The sequence below is a fragment of the Elgaria multicarinata genome, chromosome 4, assembly GCF_023053635.1.
Source record: "Elgaria multicarinata webbii isolate HBS135686 ecotype San Diego chromosome 4, rElgMul1.1.pri, whole genome shotgun sequence".
In the NCBI taxonomy this organism is placed as follows: Eukaryota; Metazoa; Chordata; class Lepidosauria; order Squamata; family Anguidae; genus Elgaria; species Elgaria multicarinata.
In genome coordinates this window covers 92,536,424-92,555,665 of record NC_086174.1, presented here as the reverse complement: position 1 = coordinate 92,555,665, position 19,242 = coordinate 92,536,424, and the positions used below count along the sequence as shown (strand labels likewise).

At 39.9% G+C, this 19,242-nt stretch overlaps 1 protein-coding gene across 6 annotated transcripts in view; it reads right to left on the bottom strand.

The window, feature by feature from the left end:
- The window catches only part of CDK19 (cyclin dependent kinase 19), a 134,724-nt gene that overhangs the window by 20,634 nt on the left and 94,848 nt on the right, over nt 1-19,242 (bottom strand). For all 6 annotated transcript variants that reach the window (XM_063124791.1, XM_063124792.1, XM_063124794.1 and 3 more), the window contains 3 exons: nt 17,325-17,456; nt 342-485; nt 129-198 (listed from right to left, as the gene is read on the bottom strand). In XM_063124791.1, coding sequence (XP_062980861.1) covers nt 129-198; nt 342-485; nt 17,325-17,456 — 346 coding nt within the window. The remainder of the gene's footprint in view (nt 1-128; nt 199-341; nt 486-17,324; nt 17,457-19,242) is intronic.

Here is a 19,242-nt window from a genome sequence, read left to right as displayed (position 1 = left end):
ACTTGCCTTGGTGCTTTCTCATACTGCTAGATCATGCATTATACCTGAATGAGGCCACTAAAACCCTGATCTCAATCATCATGTTTTAAAAACATAATTACCATTAGTCTCAGATACCCACTACTTACGTTGTTCTCCTAAAGTCTTTTTGAAGTGTAGGATATTCTGGCATCTTCCTAATGTCTTCCCAGTCTTTATCTGTGTAAACAAGCCATTTTAAAAATACAAAATAGAAAAACAGTAATATTTGCTTACCCTGCAGTCTTACATGCATATAAAAAAACTATTTTTAAAAAAATCAGTTATAGTTTGCATAAAGCCCCTTGGTGACATCAAATTACCTGCAGGGAATCCCATTACACTGAATATGCGATCAAGTTGATCATGATGAAAAGGATTGCTTGTTTTGATGTCCTCCTGACGACAGTGAAAGATAGGTTCTGAAGTCAATAGCTCAGCAAATATACAGCCGATGGCCCATATATCTAGGAAACATGATCACATGTAAAATCTAAATGTTCTCATTTAATTTTCTCTCTCTAAAGTATGGTGAATTAATTTTCATCACAAAACTATACATTAAAACATATAGCAAAACCATACACAAAAGAAAATGGAGTAGTTGTGTTATAATTAGATGAAAGCATCTGGCTTGTACATTTTAGTTGAAGGCACGTTTTTGCAGTCTGATACTGCACAGAACTGATTAAGAGAAGAAAAAAATCCCGATCTGTGAAGACAACATAAAGCTATTCCACTGAGTATGTAAAATACTTTAGAATAAACTAAGAAAGCAAACAGTGAAAACTTCTATTAGCAGGAAATCCCTACTAGGAAGAAAAATATATTTTTCACAGTAGCAGAAAACAAAAGCACACCATGCTCTTTTCAAATATCATTTGCAGAATCAGAATCTAAATAGACAAACAATATTTTTAAGTCTTTTAATAAGTGCATATTCAGATATATAGTGCATTTAGTATTGTGAGGCTCACTTACATTATATTTTAACTAAAAATATCATAGATTTATGTGAGCTATACGTAGTATTTTATTTTATTTTATTTATTTATTTATTTATTTATTTACTAGCTGTACCCTGCCACGCGTTGCTGTGGCATTATTTGGATGAAGTAAAGCATTTTCTTTGGTTTTTAAAAAAGGATGTTTTTACGGTGAGGAGGTTAGTGGAAACTCCTGGCAGTTACCTTTCTTCAGAACGTGTAACTGTCACAGGTGTGACATCTATATTCACTCAGCCAATTGTGAGAGAACATGCAAATAGGAGAGGAGGCAGAGGCAGTGGATTGGCCTACTGTTTGGTTTTTAAAAAAGGATGTTTTTACGGTGAGGTTAGTGGAAACTCCTGGCAGTTACCTTTCTTCAGAACGTGTAACTGTCACAGGTGTGACATCTATATTCACTCAGCCAATTGTGAGAGAACATGCAAATAGGAGAGGAGGCAGAGGCAGTGGATTGGCCTACTGTTTGGTTTTTAAAAAAGGATGTTTTTACGGTGAGGAGGTTAGTGGAAACTCCTGGCAGTTACCTTTCTTCAGAACGTGTAACTGTCACAGGTGTGACATCTATATTCACTCAGCCAATTGTGAGAGAACATGCAAATAGGAGAGGAGGCAGAGGCAGTGGATTGGCCTACTGTTTGGTTTTTAAAAAAGGATGTTTTTACGGTGAGATTAGTGGAAACTCCTGGCAGTTACCTTTCTTCAGAACGTGTAACTGTCACAGGTGTGACATCTATATTCACTCAGCCAGTTGTGAGAGAACATGCAAATAGGAGAGGAAGCAGAGGCAGTGGATTGGCCTACTGGTTGGCGATGTCACAATGACCTATAAGAGCAAATAGGAGAGAACATGCAAATAGGAGAGAAGGCAGAGGCAGTGGATTGGCCTACTGGTTGGCGATGTCACAATGACCTATAAGAGCAAATAAGAGAGAACATGCAAATAGGAGAGGAGCCGCGTTGCTGTGGCTCAGTCTGGTTAAATTGAAAAGAAAGAAAGGACAAAGCGGATGTTTCTAATATGTTTAATTTCACAATGCTTGTGGATATACAATATTTTTAGTTGTTCCATTGTCTGTGTAGATATAGAGATTGTCTGGTTTGCCCACTCTAGAACACGCAACATATAATTGTCCATGTGAGAAGCAATCTGTGTCTAGATCTAAACCGCACAATTCTAAAGATTGGCCCTGAGCTTTGTTGATGGTGATTGCAAACGCCAATCGAATTGGGAATTGCAATCTCTTAAATTGAAATGGCATATCTGTTGGAATCATAGGAATGCGAGGAATGAGGACATCTTCACCTTTGAAAGGTCCTGTCAAGATTGATCTCTGACTATAACAATTGCCACTTCGTCTATAGTTGGAGCATTGAATCTTCGCACATGTTCTCCAGCAGGCGTTTTGTCAGCATGAATAACAATCTTGTGTGTATCAGATGGCATCATGTCAATTGCTGTTTTGAACAAATGTACTAAATTGTTTTTTTCGTGAAGTAGCTGTTGCAGTTTTGAAACGACGGACCTTTTTATGCCGGGATAAATTCCGCAGCGTGCATTCAATTCATCATTGCCATCACCAATGAAATACATTTGTAGGAATTTATGTTGACTATCTTGAAACGGAAGGAAGGAGCCAGCTTTATGATAAATTTGTCGTTTGACTTTGAAAGTTGGCATAAATGGAGCTGTGATGATTTCTGCGCCGAATGACGTCATTTGGAAGCATGAGTTGTATTTCCTGATGTTAGATAGGAAATGCTTTGATTCTGTGGTATATCCGGCAAGCAAAGTTTGTAATGGCTCTGGTGGTTCTCCAAGTTGAGGCAGTTTAATTTTTCCAGCAGCGCAACACATTCCTTTTGTTTCTCCATTAAATTTAAGAGCCCTGCAATAAGGACATACTTCAGTCATAGTGCCGATGAGAACATGCCGCCTCAAACTATAATCATCAGCTGGGTTGTACCGGAATGCAAGGCGATTGTAATCGTGTGATTGTTTACCACGGAGTCGTGTTTAACGTTGATGTGCTGTTTCTCGTTGACGTCTCTCAGCCACTCTCAGCCTGTCGCGTTCATTCTGTTGAGAACAAAGCAGATCTGAAGCTGTAGAACGCGATTGCCGTGCTCGCAATCGTGCATCCTCAAGTCTGGCTGAACGTTGCTTGCCTGGTTCCTTGGCACGTATTTGAGGCATTCTTTTTCTTTTTTTCTCGTTTGCTGATGCCCGTTCTTCCTCAGTCTGATTTGCAATTTCTCGTCGCAGTGCTTCCGCTCTGCGAGTACGACGACCTAAGTGTGATCTTCTGTGAGGCATTATTTGGATGAAGTAAAGCAAATTGTTTGGTTTTTTAAAAAGGATGTTTTTACGGTGAGGAGGTTAGCGGAAACTCCTGGCAGTTACCTTTCTTCTGAATGTGTAACTGTCACAGGTGTGACATCTATATTCACTCAGCCAATTGTGAGAGAACATGCAAATAAGAGAGAAGGCAGAGGCAGTGGATTGGCCTACTGGTTGGCGATGTCACGATGACTTATAAGAGCAAATAGGAGAGAACATGCAAATAGGAGAGAAGGCAGAGGCAGTGGATTGGTCTACTGGTTGGCGATGTCACAATGACCTATAAGAGCAAATAGGAGAGATCATGCAAATAGGAGAGGAGACAGAGGCAGTGGATTGGCCTACTGGTTGGTGATGTCACAATGATCAGCAGGACTGGTTTTGAGGAGGCCTATTTCTTCGATTTTAAGACAAACCTTTGACCCCATAGAGAACATAGTTACATAACAACGCTCGCGTATTCGAACGCAACGCTGTGTCAAAATTTCAAAGCAATCGGTGAAGAACTTTTGGAGATATAAAAGCATGTTTTTACGGTGAGGTTGTTACTGGAAACTCATGGCAGTTACCTTTCTTCTGAACGTGTAACTGTCACAGGTGTGACATCTATATTCACTCAGCCAATTGCGAGAGAATATGCAAATAGGAGAGGAGGCAGAGGCAGTGGATTGGCCTACTGGTTGGCGATGTCACAATGATCAGCAGGACTGGTTTTGAGGAGGCCTATTTCTTCGATTTTAAGACAAACTTTTGACCTCATAGAGAACATAGTTACATAACAACGCTCGCGTATTCGAACGCAACGCTGTGTCAAAATTTCAAAGCAATCGGTGAAGAACTATCGGAGATATAAAAGCATGTTTTTTTGGTGAGGAGGTTACTGGAAACTCATGGCAGTTACCTTTCTTCTGAACGTGTAACTGTCACAGGTGTGACATCTATATTCACTCAGCCAATTGCGAGAGAATATGCAAATAGGAGAGGAGGCAGAGGCAGTGGATTGGCCTACTGGTTGGCGATGTCACAATGATCAGCAGGACTGGTTTTGAGGAGGCCTATTTCTTCGATTTTAAGACAAACTTTTGACCTCATAGAGAACATAGTTACATAACAACGCTCGCGTATTCGAACGCAACGCTGTGTCAAAATTTCAAAGCAATCGGTGAAGAACTATCGGAGATATAACGACAGTAACTAACGGTCTTTTTCATTTTTATTTATATAGATTACATTTTTATACCGCCCAATAGCCGAAGCTCTCTGGGCGGTTCACTCTTAAGAGTAAGCACTCTTAAGAAAAAAAACATTACTTCTCTAACTAAATTATAAAGACTCTAAGGAGCCTTGCTCCAAGGAAGGTATTTTTGGATATCCTAGATTAGAAGTTCGGTACCTCAGGCCTGTGTGGGCCAAATTTGGCATTGCTGGAGTTGTAATCTCACCCTCCTTGCTTGCCCAGATGGCCATGCTCCTTTTCCCCTAACTGTGGATGACTTGGTCATTCCCCACCTTTTGCATGTTGTTTTGAAAGGTTGAGATGCTTCTCTTAAGGCTTAGATACTGGCATGAAAACTTTTTATTATTTTGGCCTCTCCCCCTTTGCCCTGCCCAACACTGGAATAAAGCCCCAGAAAGCATCTCTGAAGCTGAAGTTGGCCCTTAGGCTGAAGATGGTTTCCCACCATGGGCCGCGATCAAAATATAACACAGCAATACTTACATTAATAAAAGAAAGAAGTTACTGTAAAAATAAATACTATCCAAAATTAAACAAAGTACGCATAAAGAGGTTTTTATTTTATTTTTGTATTTCAACTAGTATACCTACTGAGGTTAATTCTGTATCTTCCTCAAAGGCAACAGAAATCCCATTTATATTTCAAAGTACTGTACAATAATTATTTGTAATGTTGATAATCTTCTACAACTTTTAATCTCCTTTATAAGGTTATGAATGTTAACAGTAGATTATCCCCCACCTCAAAGGATGACCTAAAGTAGACTGGGGGTGGGAATAGAGAGGTTGCATATGATAATGAATAAAAGGAATTAATTGGACCCAAAGGCACTCTGAGTCATAACAACAGTCACATGAAGAAGCATAACCGAGATCAGAGGTTGGGAAGTGTATATAAGTATTACAGGGGCTTTTTGATTAACAGGCCAATTGGTAGAGATTGGTTTGTACCGGGGAAGTAGTGTTGGTGGTGAGCTCAAACAACATACTCTTATGATGTGGCTTCAGTTTATTTATTTATTTATTATTATTTATTACATTTCTATACCGCCCAATAGCTGGAGCTCTCTGGGTGGTTCAGTTCCCGAAAAGAGGTAGCAGAGGTTCAAAGCCTGTAGAACTGGAAGTGACTGTCATGTCCACAGTGCTCAGGAAGCCCCCAAGCCAAGCATAAAAGCCTTCCCACATTCGCCTAGTTTGGACATAAAGATAAGCCAGGGTTCTGGGGGCAACCTAGCTTATTGTTGCTACCTGATTGTTCCCACTACAAGCAGGAGCAGCTAAAACAAACCACAGACCTCCCATCCAGGGTTTATTTATCGTTACATGTGAACTGGGAACTCTGGGTTGTATCTCTATAAACAAGTCCTAAGCCATGATTTGTTGGGAAACCCTGGCTTATCATTACGTCTGAATTGGGTCAATGACTCACAGCAACATTCATAGGTATATTGTATTTGAACATGGAGATGACATTAAACTATCATGTCTAATATCATGTTCAGAGACCAATTCTCAATTAATCTGTTTAATCCCTTGTTTAAAGCTCATTTATACTGCAATCCACCACACACTTTCTCGTGAACAAGCTTCATTGAACACAACAGTTCTGTTCAGAGTAAGCATGCATATGATTGCACTGTAAGCCAATGGCCAGCACCATCTTTTAATTTCCATAAAACTGTGTTGTGTGAAGAAATACTTTCATTTATCTGCCCTGAACTGGGTTCTGAGAGAGGGAGAAAATTTATCTGCACCACAACCTCACTGGCCATAATATTATGAATGTTGGCTGTCGTTTTTTTCCTCCTGAAAGCCTCAGGAGTAGAGTGACACAATCTCAGAGCTTGACAGAGGTAGGGTGGAAGCCACCAGCCAGCAGTTGCTGGAAAGTGCTCCAGAAATAAGCAGTAAATGCCCCCCACCAAAAAAATTCTGGGTGTATTTTATTTCACCATGCAAAAATTTCAAGTGAAAATTTCTTATGTGAGCTTTCAGCTCAACATAAAATTATTTTTAGATTTTCTTTCAGCTTTATTTAACTGAAGCATTTATTTGGAAAAAATATTTCTGGCAGCACTAGTCTCAACTGACTAATCATGGTCTGCATGAACATCAGCGTTTACTAGCATACATTTAGAAAAAAGGTTGCTCTTTTTCAGCTTAACAATAAATTTAGAATTTAACTCAAGGGAGATACATTACCTAGAAACAGCCACAACTACCCTGCCAATTTATGGAACACTTAACATAGCAATTCACAGTTCTCAGTTCACACTTTAACTGCATTTTCAAGACACTCAGTTTATCAACTGCTTTGAGATATTTCCAACATACCTTTCATGAAACAACATATCACACACACAAAAGAAGAAAGGACATGCATTTTGTTTTTCAGATACCGAAATTAGCTCTCATGTTAAATTATTCTAGAATCTACAATACACACAATTTTTAGAAGGCAGTCACTATTCAACAAGATGCAAATAAAACTCAATATACTGTGGCAATGATTATTTACCCATCGTTATTTACCCACATTGGGATAGTGGTTAGACTTGCTAGTATTGTGGTGGCACATTTATATATTTCAGAAATAATCAAGGCATAATCTAGTCAACAGTTAGGCACTGTCAAGTTCCATTTATTTCAATTGGAGAGTTAAAACACAGGCTTAAAGCCCTTCCATTGAAATGTATTATGCTTGGGAGAATTGGCTGGATTGATTCAGTGGGGTGCCCAGTGCCCAGGGCTCAGTCCTGGGCCCAGTGTTCTTCAACATTTTTATTAATGATTTGGACGAGGAGGTGCAGGGAACGCTGATCAAATTTGCAGATGACACAAAATTGGGTGGGATAGCTAATACCCTGGAAGACAGAAACAAACTTCAAAGTGATCTTGATAGGCTGGAGTGCTGGGCTGAAAACAACAGAATTAAATTGAATAGGGATAAATGCCAAGTTCTACATTTAGGGAATAGTAACCAAATGCACAGTTACAAGATGGGGGACACTTGGCTCAGCAATACTACAAACGAGAAAGATCTTGGAATTGTTGTAGATGGCAAGCTGAATATGAGCCAACAGTGCGATATGAATGCAAGAAAGGCAAATGCTATTTTGGGCTGCATTAATAGAAGTATAGCTTCCAAATCACGTGAGGTACTGGTTCCTCTCTATTCGGCCCTGGTTAGGCCTCATCTAGAGTATTGTGTCCAGTTCTGGGCTCCACAATTCAAAAAGGATGCAGACAAGCTGGAGCGTGTTCAGAAGAGGGCAACCAGGATGATCAGGGGTCTAGAAACAAAGCCCTATGAAGAGAGACTGAAAGAACTGGGCATGTTTAGCCTGGAGAAGAGAAGATTGAGGGGAGACATGATAACACTCTTCAAGTACTTAAAAGGTTGTCACACAGAGGAGGGCCAGGATCTCTTCTCGATCCTCCCAGAGTGCAGGACACGGAATAACAGGCTCAAGTTAAAAGAAGCCAGATTCCGTCTGGACATCAGGAAAAACTTCCTGACTGTTAGAGCAGTGCGACGGTGGAATCAGTTACCTAGGGAGGTTGTGAGCTCTCCCACACTGGAGGCATTCAAGAGGCAGCTGGACAACCATCTGTCAGGAATGCTTTAGGGTGGATGCCTGCATTGAGCAGGGGTTGGACTAGATGGCCTTGTAGGCCCCTTCCAACTCTGCTATTCTATGATTCTATGATTCTGTGCAGCCACCATATGATTCTCCATATCCAGTATGAGGAAGACTCTTTTCTCAGGAACGCTATGCATAACAAGGAAGAGCTACACCTATTTAAATGTTAAAAAGCTGTTAGCTAGGTCTCGCAAGTTAAACATTCCACAGTCTAGAGAGGCGAGTTAAGCATGAGTTTAGCAATAGGGCAATGAGGCCAGGGCAGTAAATGTCCTTTGATCTTTTAAAAAAACCACCCCAACCTCTTAGTTTTCCAAGTAAACAAAACTCGTTTATGAAGCTAGAAATTCAGAAGGGGTGTGGAAGTTAACAAGTGAACTGCAGGATGCCATATGTATGACTATTTGCATGTGGGGCAGAAGTTGTGGGTGGGTAGGCTTTGCACAATGAACTCCTGGCTCTCAAGGAACAAGTTTGTTTCCTTGAGGCCAAAGTAGCTGACATGGAGTTGCTGAGAGAGGTGCAGAAATATGTGAAGATAAGACCTTCAGGGATATGACAGAGGCATCCCACTCCCAGGCTGACAGGTCTGCTGCACTCACTGAGCATATCAAGGAATGAGGCATAATTCTGAGGAAGAGTCTAAAAACGCCCAGCATTCTTCTCAGTCATGCTGGAGTTGTAAGGACTTCCTTCTGTCTAAATATGCATAGGAAGACAAAAATGCTCTCCCAAAGGAAGTTAGGCTGACCCCATCTTTATTCTTTTGTGAACCGCCCAGGGAGCTTTGGCTGTTGGGCGGTATAAAAATGCAATAAATAAATAAATAAATAAATATAATATAATATTTAGTTTAGTTCTGTATAGCTTTTTAATATTTTTAATGTATTTGCTCCATGTTCCATTTTTAAGATTCTCTCCTGCTTTTAATTCTGATTTAAAATTTTAAAATAGTTTTTAATATTTTAAAATTGTTTTATGTTTAATTATAAATTGCCTTGGGGCCCTATTTGGTTTGAAAGGCAACTCATAAATTTATAAATAAATGTGAACAATGAGTTTGTGATGGGTATCTTAACTGCAAGGGGAGTTCCCTGTCTGCGGAGAAGATTCAGGACATCACGTCACCTAGATAAGTTGGTAGATAGCACAGAAGAGAAGTCAGCACTCATATTGTACGTCAGCACTAGTGATGTTGGAAAATGTAATCATGCAGTCCTGGAAGCAGAATTTAGACTGCTATGTAGGATAGTGAAATCCAGGAACTCCAAGGGCACATTCTCAGAAATGCTATCTGTTCTATGCGCAGTGCCAACTAAACAGACAGAGCTTAGGGGGTCTGAATGCATGGCTGAAATGAAGGTGTAGAATGGAAGAGGAACATTTTGGGACAAGCCCCAAAATGTACCCCCAAAAAGGGTGGGTTCCACTAACAAAATGCAGGCACTTTGTATCAAAAAGGTTGCAGAAAAACTTTTAAACTGACCTCTGGGAAAAAGATGTCAGGAGCTAAGAAGCATCAGGTTCTGGTTTAATCTTCCGCAGGGGATGAGAATGTAATGTATGGATTTTAACACCATAAGATGTGGTGATGGCCACTAACTTACAAAAGTTTAAATTAAGAGACTACTACTATCAATGACTACAGAGTACTGCGGAGACATTAGAATTCGAAATTTAAGCTGTGTGAGCAACTTAACATTAAATTTAAAACCAACAAAAAATTCCTATGGGCTTTTGTTGGTGAGTGGCAGAGCAAGATCCTAGGGCAAGATATTCAAATAGCTGTGCAACTCCAGGTGCTCTTGGATGAAACGGATTATCTGAGCACATTTCAAGATGGTTTTGGTACAGAGACTACCTTAATTATAATGAGTGATGACTTATGCACAGAAAAGGTCAGGAAAGTGCAGCCCTCCTAGTTTTCCTGGACCTCTCAATAGATTTCTATACCATTGCTCCTACCTAAAAGGCCAGTTCCAGAAGATGGTGCTGAGGGACTGCTGCTTAGCCATGGCACTTATGCTATGGAGTCTAGCAGGGTTCTCTCTAGTATCCCATGTTCTTTAATGTTTACATGGAACTACTGGAAGAGGACATTTGGGACTCTGGAGTGAGATGCCATCTGTACGATGAAAACACCCCGCTCTCTCTATTTTTCACTGGATTCAGGTGAGACAGTGGAAGTGTTGAAACAGTACTTGCCATCAGAAATGAGCTAGATGAAGGTCAATAAACAATTCAATCAAAATAGAGTTCATAGTCTGGGAGTACTCCTGGATCTAGTTTTGCCACTGGAGGTTCAGGTAGCCTCTGTGTCAAAGAGCACCTTTCATCAGCACTAGCTGTGGCCTTTCCTAGGCAGTGATAGTATGGCCATAGTTATCTGTCTTCCGGTAACATCTAGGATTATCTACTGTAATGCACTGCACATGGGGATGCCCTGAAGACTATTCAGAAAGGACAGGTTGCTTACATGTAACTATGATTTGTCAAGTGGAACTCACACACATGGTTATGCACAGAAGTCATTTGGAATATCCTAGAGCCGAACGTTTAGGTGGGAGTCCTGCCCACCTCTTCTGCCCATGTTCTGGCATAACTTCCTGCTGCCTCTCCGTTCATAAGTGTGAGGAAAGGGGAAAACGTTGTAATTAGCTGATATTACTCCTAAGTAGATTTTGATGAATGAAAGTGCTAAGCCCTATACTTCAAGGAAAGAAGGAAATCCAATCAGTGTGCAAGACTGCAGGATTTTGGTTTCTGTCCCATCAGGGAGTGAAAAATCAGAAATGTTTTCCACTTGACCTCTTTGGAAAATTGGTTAGTAAGATGTAGGGTGTCCAGGTCAGGATGTCTGAACTTCCTATTGCTCATCGTGGCAAGGGAGGCAAAGAAAGGTGTGGTTGGATAGAAGGAGTAGTGTTGGGAATCACATTTGTCTTGGTCACCACAGGGTTTTTAAAACACAGTGGGGCCTATCTTATCGTATCTTCATCACCCATGAGATGAGGGGAAAGGCAAAGGTCTGCATGCGTCCTCATTGAAGAAGGAAGCAATCTTCCAAATGAAGGCATCTCCCAAGGAGTATGGGTCGTGCCCTGCTCTGCTGCAGAAAAGCTGCCTTTTTGCTTTTAGAGTTGTCGCAAAGAGGTTGATAGTTGGGATGCCCCATGGGTCAAACAGTGTGGACGCAACTGTCAAAGGAAATTCCCACTTGTGGGGGGAGGGATGATCCCTGCTGAATCTGCCAGAGTGTTGGATGGGTGGCAATGGCAACGACATAGCTACACATACTTCAGTCACAGAAATTGAGAAAAGACTAGGTCCCACCTTTTTATGTAAAAAATGACTGTTGTTTTGTGAATTGCAATTTGGAACCCTCTGAGTCAACAGGAACAGAGTGAAGTTTTCTTGGATTGGGATGCTTCAACAGGATGCAAAATCCTGAGGACTACACAACAAGACTCTTCCAGTCCCGGTCTTGGACCCAGTATTTAAATGGGTACAGCCACTTATCTCCCCCAGTTACCATTCTTATGCTTCCAATTCTCCTTTATGTTAGCGAGCAATCTTGGGCAAAAATGTTTGACTCTCCTGCCCATGTCCAGGAAGATAGAAAACATATATATGGTTCATGAAGAAAACTGTGCCTTCCTCTTCAAACATCCAGGGTTTCAGGAAGGATTCTTTCCTCTCCCTACCTGGAGAAGCTGGAGATCGAACCTGGGACTTTCAACATGCAAAGCATGTGCTCTACCACATTGAACTATGGCGCTCTTCTTTAACATATTTTATATCCTCCCCCTCCATGCTGTACTTCAAAAGAAAGAATGGCTTATTAATCCACATGTTGTTACTAAATAATATAAGTTGTCTTGTAAGGGTTGTGTAGGTCAAAATTGTATTTATTATAAAGAAATTTCAAGCTGCAACTTGAGAGTTGCGTCATACCACAGAAAGAATATGCAAGTAATAAGCACTCTGTAACTGCAAAGATGATTCTCTGTTATATGATTAACTCATTTTTTTGAAGTGTTCATAATGTTAAAAGGCAAGCCTGGACTCAGAAGGAACATGAACAATTATAGTTATTATGGCTGCATATCTTTTCCTCCTTGCTTGCAACTTCATAGGAATATCCTAGCATATGAATCTGTCTGCTCATCCCTGATCATAGCTTTCTATAAAGCATCTTTATAGTGTTGTATGTATTTTATGGTGGTTTTATTAGTGTTGCACCCTGCCTCGATCCAGAGGGAGAGGCGGGTAACAAATAAATAAAATTAATTATTATTATTATTATTATTATTATTATTATTATTATTATTATTATCTGAAGAAATTCTTACCACACTTTCTCCAACTTCCTCTAACACTCTTATTTATTTATTTATTTACAATATTTATATGCCACTCCCTATCCAAAGATTTCTGAGTGGTGAACAAATATAATAAAACAATAAAAACACCATTAAAAACTTAATTTTTAAAAGAGCAAGGTTCAGATAAAACTGCGGTGGTCATTCAGGGATGGCTTCCTGAAACAACAATGTTTTCAGGAGGCACCAAAAGCAACATAACATTGTTGCCTGATCTCCAAAAGCAGGGAATTCCATAGGAAGGGAGTCACCACAGAGAAGGCTCTTCTCCTGGTGGACTATTTTCCTTTATTTACTGAAAAATTAACACAATTTTTTACAGGCAGCTGATTATTGTGAAATTGGTTTTTGTTGGTACTGAAAAGTGTGGATTCAAAGGAGTTGTTTAAGGTTTTGGGACTCAGATGCCACCTCTGCCTTGTACTCAGTCTTTTAGGTATGTTACTTATCCCTTTGCCACACCAGCAATGGCAACCATTTTGTGGTGATGCCCAGAACAGTGCACCCACAGCCCAAAAAGACTGCCTACCCGTGATTTAAGGTGTTTGTGTGCATTTTCAAAAGCCAATCCACCCAATGTTCCAGTTCTTTCTCAATGTTACTCGAAATGTTTCGACAAATAACTTTCACGTGACATCACATGCAGGAGTGCAGACATCTCGACTCATGGCATTACATTTGAAACAAGAAAGAGAAAGACTGGTATACAATAGCGAGTCTATCGCTGACCAAAGGGAACAACCCAGTTATTGTACTTAGTATTACAATGGTACAGACAAAATAATGTATTTTTGTAACAATGGTCACTTCTCTTTAGTCTGCAGAGCACGTGTGTATGAATGAAATTGGTAAAATGTAATTGACGAACACTTTAGGCTGAGCAATCATGCTGATGAGCCTTCAGTAAAAAAAGTCAAATCAGTGAAAATAGTGCCATTTAATAAAATAATAAGAGAACTAACTTATCTAGAACCCTCCACAGTTATTTTTCTTAGCTCCAATATTATCTTACGTTTGCAATACAAATACGCCTTCTTTCATAAAATTAAAAACAGGCTGGGCACTCTACATGTAAGTGTATAGCATTTAATTCTCCTAAGTTTGAACATATACTTCACTAGGCAGAGATGTGGGGAAATCACATATATATCAAACACATGTTTATTCAGTTCACATTTAAAGCAGCACAGGCTGTGTGTGCGCTCGACTTGTTACATGAAAAGGGGAAAGGAATGAAACCCACCCTCCTCTCCCACTTTAGCTTCCTGAATTCTGGGGCTTTTAAGCAGTTTCCCCACAAGCTCAGCTCCAATTCCTAAGCCAGGTAGGGAGGAAATGGTTTAAAGCTTCACAGTACAACAAGGTAAGGTGAGGAAAAAGGGCAGAGTTTGCTCTTCCCTCCTGCACACTCAGTTTTCTACGAAGAATAGACTCACCACAACCTGCCTGATTTGGTCTTTAGGTGGGACAAGTAACAAGATATAATTTTAAAGAAGCTTGGAAGAATAGAAGCTTCTACCTAACAGCCAAGATAATAATTTTTTTAAATAGGAAAAAGGAGAGAAATCTGGATTCAACCAACTGTGAAGTGATGCATGTTGCAGCAAAACATTCTTAACTTCAAATATACACCCACAGGGATTAAATTGGCGGTGATTGACCAGAAAAGAGATCTTGGTGTTGTGTTGGATAACATAATGAAAACATCAACCCAATGTGTGCCAGCTCTGGAAAAATTGAATTCCACATTGGGGATCTTTAGGAAAGGAATTGAAAATAAAATGTCCAATATAGTAATATCCTTATACAAATCTATGGTGGAACAATTCTGGTTGCTAAATCTCCAAAGAATATTGTAAAGTTGGGAAAGGTGCATAAAAGTGCACTCAAAATGAACATGAGACTGGAGCAACTTCCCTTATGAAGAAGTTAAAATCTTTAGTTTAGAAAAAAATTGAGTATAGGTAAGGGTCATGGCAAAGGTGCACAAAATTATGCATCGTGTGTAGGGTGTGGAGAAAGAAGTGTTCCTCCTTCTTTCATGCCACCAGAATGCAGGGACATCTTCCGAAGCTGAACGGTGGGAAATACAGGACAGGAAAAAGGAAGTACTTCTTCACACAGCGCCTGTTAGCCACCAAATTAGACAGCTTTAAAAGGGCATTAGACAAATTCATGCAAGAAAAGGCTATCAATGGCTTATGAAAGCTATGTGTTACCTTCAATCATGTTAGCTATATGTTATCTCCAGGACCAGAGGCACCATGCCTCTGAATACCAGTTGCTGGGAAACCACAGCAAGAGATGTGCGACAATGGAATCAGTTACCTAGGGAGGTTGTGGGCTCTCCCACACTAGAGGCCTTCAAGAGGCAGCTGGACAAGCATCTGTTGGGGATGCTTTAGGGTGGATTCCTGCATTGAGCAGGGGGTTGGACTCGATGGCCTTGTAGGCCCCTTCCAACTCTGCTATTCTATGATTCTATGATTCTATGGCTGCTGCTAGTTGTGGGCTTCTTAGGGTTATTTGATCGACTACTGTGGGAAGCAAGATGCTGGGCTAAATAGGCCTTTTGTCTGATCCAGCAGTGCTCTTCTAATGCTCCTATGATTTCCAAATAGAAGACCTACAACTTTATTAGATTGTAAGCCTATGCGGCAGGGTCTTGCTATTTACTGTGTTATCTGTACAGCACCATGTACATCGATGGTGCTATATAAATAAATAATAATAATAATAATAACTTAACATATATGCAGTTTGTTTTCCTCCCTTCCTTTCCAAGAAGTTTGTTGACCTTGTCAATATTCATGTATTACATTTCTATATCCCCCAAATAGCTAAAGCTCTGGACAGTTCACAAAAATGTAATATAATAATAAATGATAAAGCATCATGTAAAAACCTTTACAAGTTTGAAACAGAATAAAACCAAAGTAAAAAAATAAAATAAAAGCCAGCAGCTCTGTAAATATCTAAAGACCCAACAATGCATTAAAAAAACCCTATAATCTAGGAAAATAGATTTGGCTTCAGGCAACTCCAAGCCCATGGCCCTCCTTTGCCACCTAAATCTTTGAGGGAGATGAGTGCTGTTAAGCAGTTCCCCCTCAGAGCTTGCACAGGGTTAGGCAACCTGATGCCTTCCAAATGTTTTCAAGGACAATTTCAATAAGCCACAGCCAGCATGGCCAATGGTCAGTCATTATGATATCTGAAAGGCACCAAACTCTTTGGGGAGATGGGAATTTCCCTGTCCCCTCTGCATGTCCAATGCTTTGAACAGCTTGACCTCAGGATGTGAACATATCTTGCCATGTTCATCTTAGATACACTACCTTCAGGCCTCCAAGCCATTGTGGATGCAGGAGACCTGCCACTGCAGCCTCCCTACTTGAGATTTGAGTTTTTTTGTCTTGAGCAGACAGGCAGCTATCCCTGGAGACAGCACCATGGAGCCGGGAACCATGAGTAGAGAGCAGAGACAGGGAGGAAAAGGAGGAAAGAAAACCTTTTTTTTCTGCCCTATCCTCTTCCCTCTACACAAATATTTTCCACAGTTCCACCTTTGTCCAAATAATAATTACAAGTTTATCCATCACTGGCAATACAGCCACATGCTGCAGTTTCCTAAATACATCTTTTTGCCATTTTAAAATATCTCTTGAAAGTATAATTGTGGTAAACAAAATATTATGAACATTGTGATAGACAAAAAGAAAGATATTTTCTGGGCTTAGAAACAGTATACAGACCACAATGTTATCTTGCAGAACTAAAAGTTCTGGGGGAACAGGGGAATCAGACTTGAGCATCTTCAAGATCCAGCTAACAATACCACTGATCATTCTGAAAGTGAAGTTTCAAAAGACTTCCTCCTACCCCAACCCAACAATTTCTGATCACAGGGTTTTTTCCTTCCGTATTTGTCAGGCAGGAGTTAGAAAACCACCACCACCACAGTCATCGTCGTCCCCACATACACTTTCTTTGTTTCTGCCCCCTTCTCGGACATTTGTATATTTTTATAATAGCATTAAAGTGTAAAATCAGAGAAAGACATGGCCTTTGAAGGCAGAACATCTGGGATATTAAAGACCGCCTTGCATAGAGCCAAAATATGAGTGCTAAAAAGGGAAAGGTACGTGCCAATGATGTAATGGATACAGATAATGGTTCTAGCTTAGTCAATGGGATAAAATTGATTGAATGTACAAGATTGTTACTAAGTGGCCATTAGATGTATCTCACTCTCTCAATCTGCATCAATGCTGATCCAAAGTTCTTTGACTGTTAAAACTATTGGAGGCATCATTCTCAGATTTTTAGATGATAAGCACAGAGGATGAGAACATCCTGCCTTTTCCCCCTATCTTTATGGTTGGCCATTTGACAGAGATGGCTTGAAGCATAGATTCTTTGGCTGTTGGATATATTCTGAATAAAAAGGGGCTGTGACTGAGAAACACGATTGTCTTAAACATCTTCCGTCAATTCTTCATGTAGTTTATGCATCTTTTCATTGGAATCAGATTTATGACTCATTTCTGAAATATAGTAGTCATTTATAGTCTTCTCATGAATTTCCTCTCACCAGGAGTTTCATAGAACTCACCTGTTCTGCAGGACTAGATCATGAATAGCTTTTCATCTAAAACGAAAAAGGGAAACCATTTCTCCTAATCAAAAACTTACCAATCGCCTTTGTATAGTGTCGTGCACCAAGTAACAATTCTGGGGCTCTGTACCAAAATGTTACCACGACTGGATCCAGATCTGCCAGTGGCTTAAGTGGAGAATTGAATAACCTTGCGAAACCCATATCAGCTGAAAAAATAAACCGTATTAGAATTATACCAAATGCAAATGTTTCTAAAGCAAACTACAGCATACTGCCACTTGCCTTACTCCCACTACTCCTCTTACTTCAACAGACTCAAATGAGTACAATTTGCTATCCCGAGTACTCCATAGCAGAGTGGAAGTACAGGGTTAAAATCCCATAAACAAATAAATGCAATCAGGGCTATGAGTCAATCAATCAGTCAAAATTAAAACTAGGTGTGACATAGTTGCCAGAAGGCTCTTAGTCATTTTTGCAACAGAATAACACCTATTCTCCTGAAATTAATATGGATCATTACACAACTCTTGTCAAGATGAAATGTGACAAGCTTGGAAGTGGTGGAAATGTAATATACATTTTCTCTAAGCAGCTTTTAAAATAAGTAAATTTAGGTGCTTGTCAATTGAGCTAAACAGTGTTTGTACTTTCTGCCTTATCCATACACCAAGAACAGTAATACAAAGATAGATCACATCTTTTGGTGCTGTGCTTCAGGCTATTCATTAATAACTGCACTAGCACTTTGAAGTCCTCCTTGACATCCATAAGAGATAGTTAAGCACTTGCTTAACTCTCCCACTGAAATCAATGAAGCTTGTAAAATGCTTAACTTTCTCTGGAACATAGCTACTATTTTACTATATTGCAGAAATAATTACATTTCATCTGTGGTAGCAATAAATTCTTAACTTGAAAGTAACCTGTACTTTACATTGTTGCAGAAATATTTAAACCTTTTCAGTGTGCTTGCAATTAATTAATTTTAACTTTTTATAGTGATAATTAAACATGTATGTCCACTGCAGTTTTGTGAACATGGTGTCAATTCAGTTAGCTATTCCAACTGGCCTGAAAAATATTGGTCTAAACACACACAAAAATTATGTAATTATTAGTAGTATAAGACTTTATAGGTAAAAAGCAGCAGCTTGAATTGGGCTGCCAACAAACAGGAAGACAGTTTATTTAGTATAAAACTGATGTGCTCTTATACTAACTATGGTCTATAAAGCACATACCAGACAACAGTTTGTCTGCCACATTTTGTACTAGGTCTAGTTTCCAAATACTCTTTAAGGGCAGCCCCATATACAGCACATTTCAGAAATCTAAACAAGAGGTGATTAAGGCATAGATGGAGCACCATTTTTGGTGTAAAGGCAGGATATAAATGTAACAAATAAATAAATGGATTTATTTATTTATTACATTTTTATACCGCCCAATAGCCGAAGCTCTCTGGGCGGTTCACAAAAATTAAAACCATGAAAAGCATAAAAACAACCAACAATTTAAAAACATGAATACAAAATACAATATAAAAAGCACAATCAAGATTAAAACCACACAGCAAAAAATGATATAGGTTAAAATATAGAATTAAAACAGCAAAGTTTAAATTTAAGTTAAATTAAGTGTTAAAATGCTGAGAAAATAAAAAGGTCTTCAGCTGTGACCAGGGGCCTTGCTAGACCTGCCGGGATAAGCCGGCAGGGAGGCGGGGCGACGGCGTGCAAACTTTAACGCGCGCCGCCCAGCCTCCTAGACGCACAACGCGCAGGGACGACGGAAGCCCTGCAGCGCCGGCCATTTCTTAAAAAGTTTAAAGGGGCCACGTGCGCCCGAAGACTGCGGAGAAGGTAAGGGTTTTTTATTAGTTAAACCCCCCCCCCCATCCGCTCCTGATCCCTTCCTGATCTTTCTCTCCCTCCATGTCCCGTGTGTCGTCTCCCCTCCTTTTCCCTCCGTGTGTGTGTGTGCGTGTGT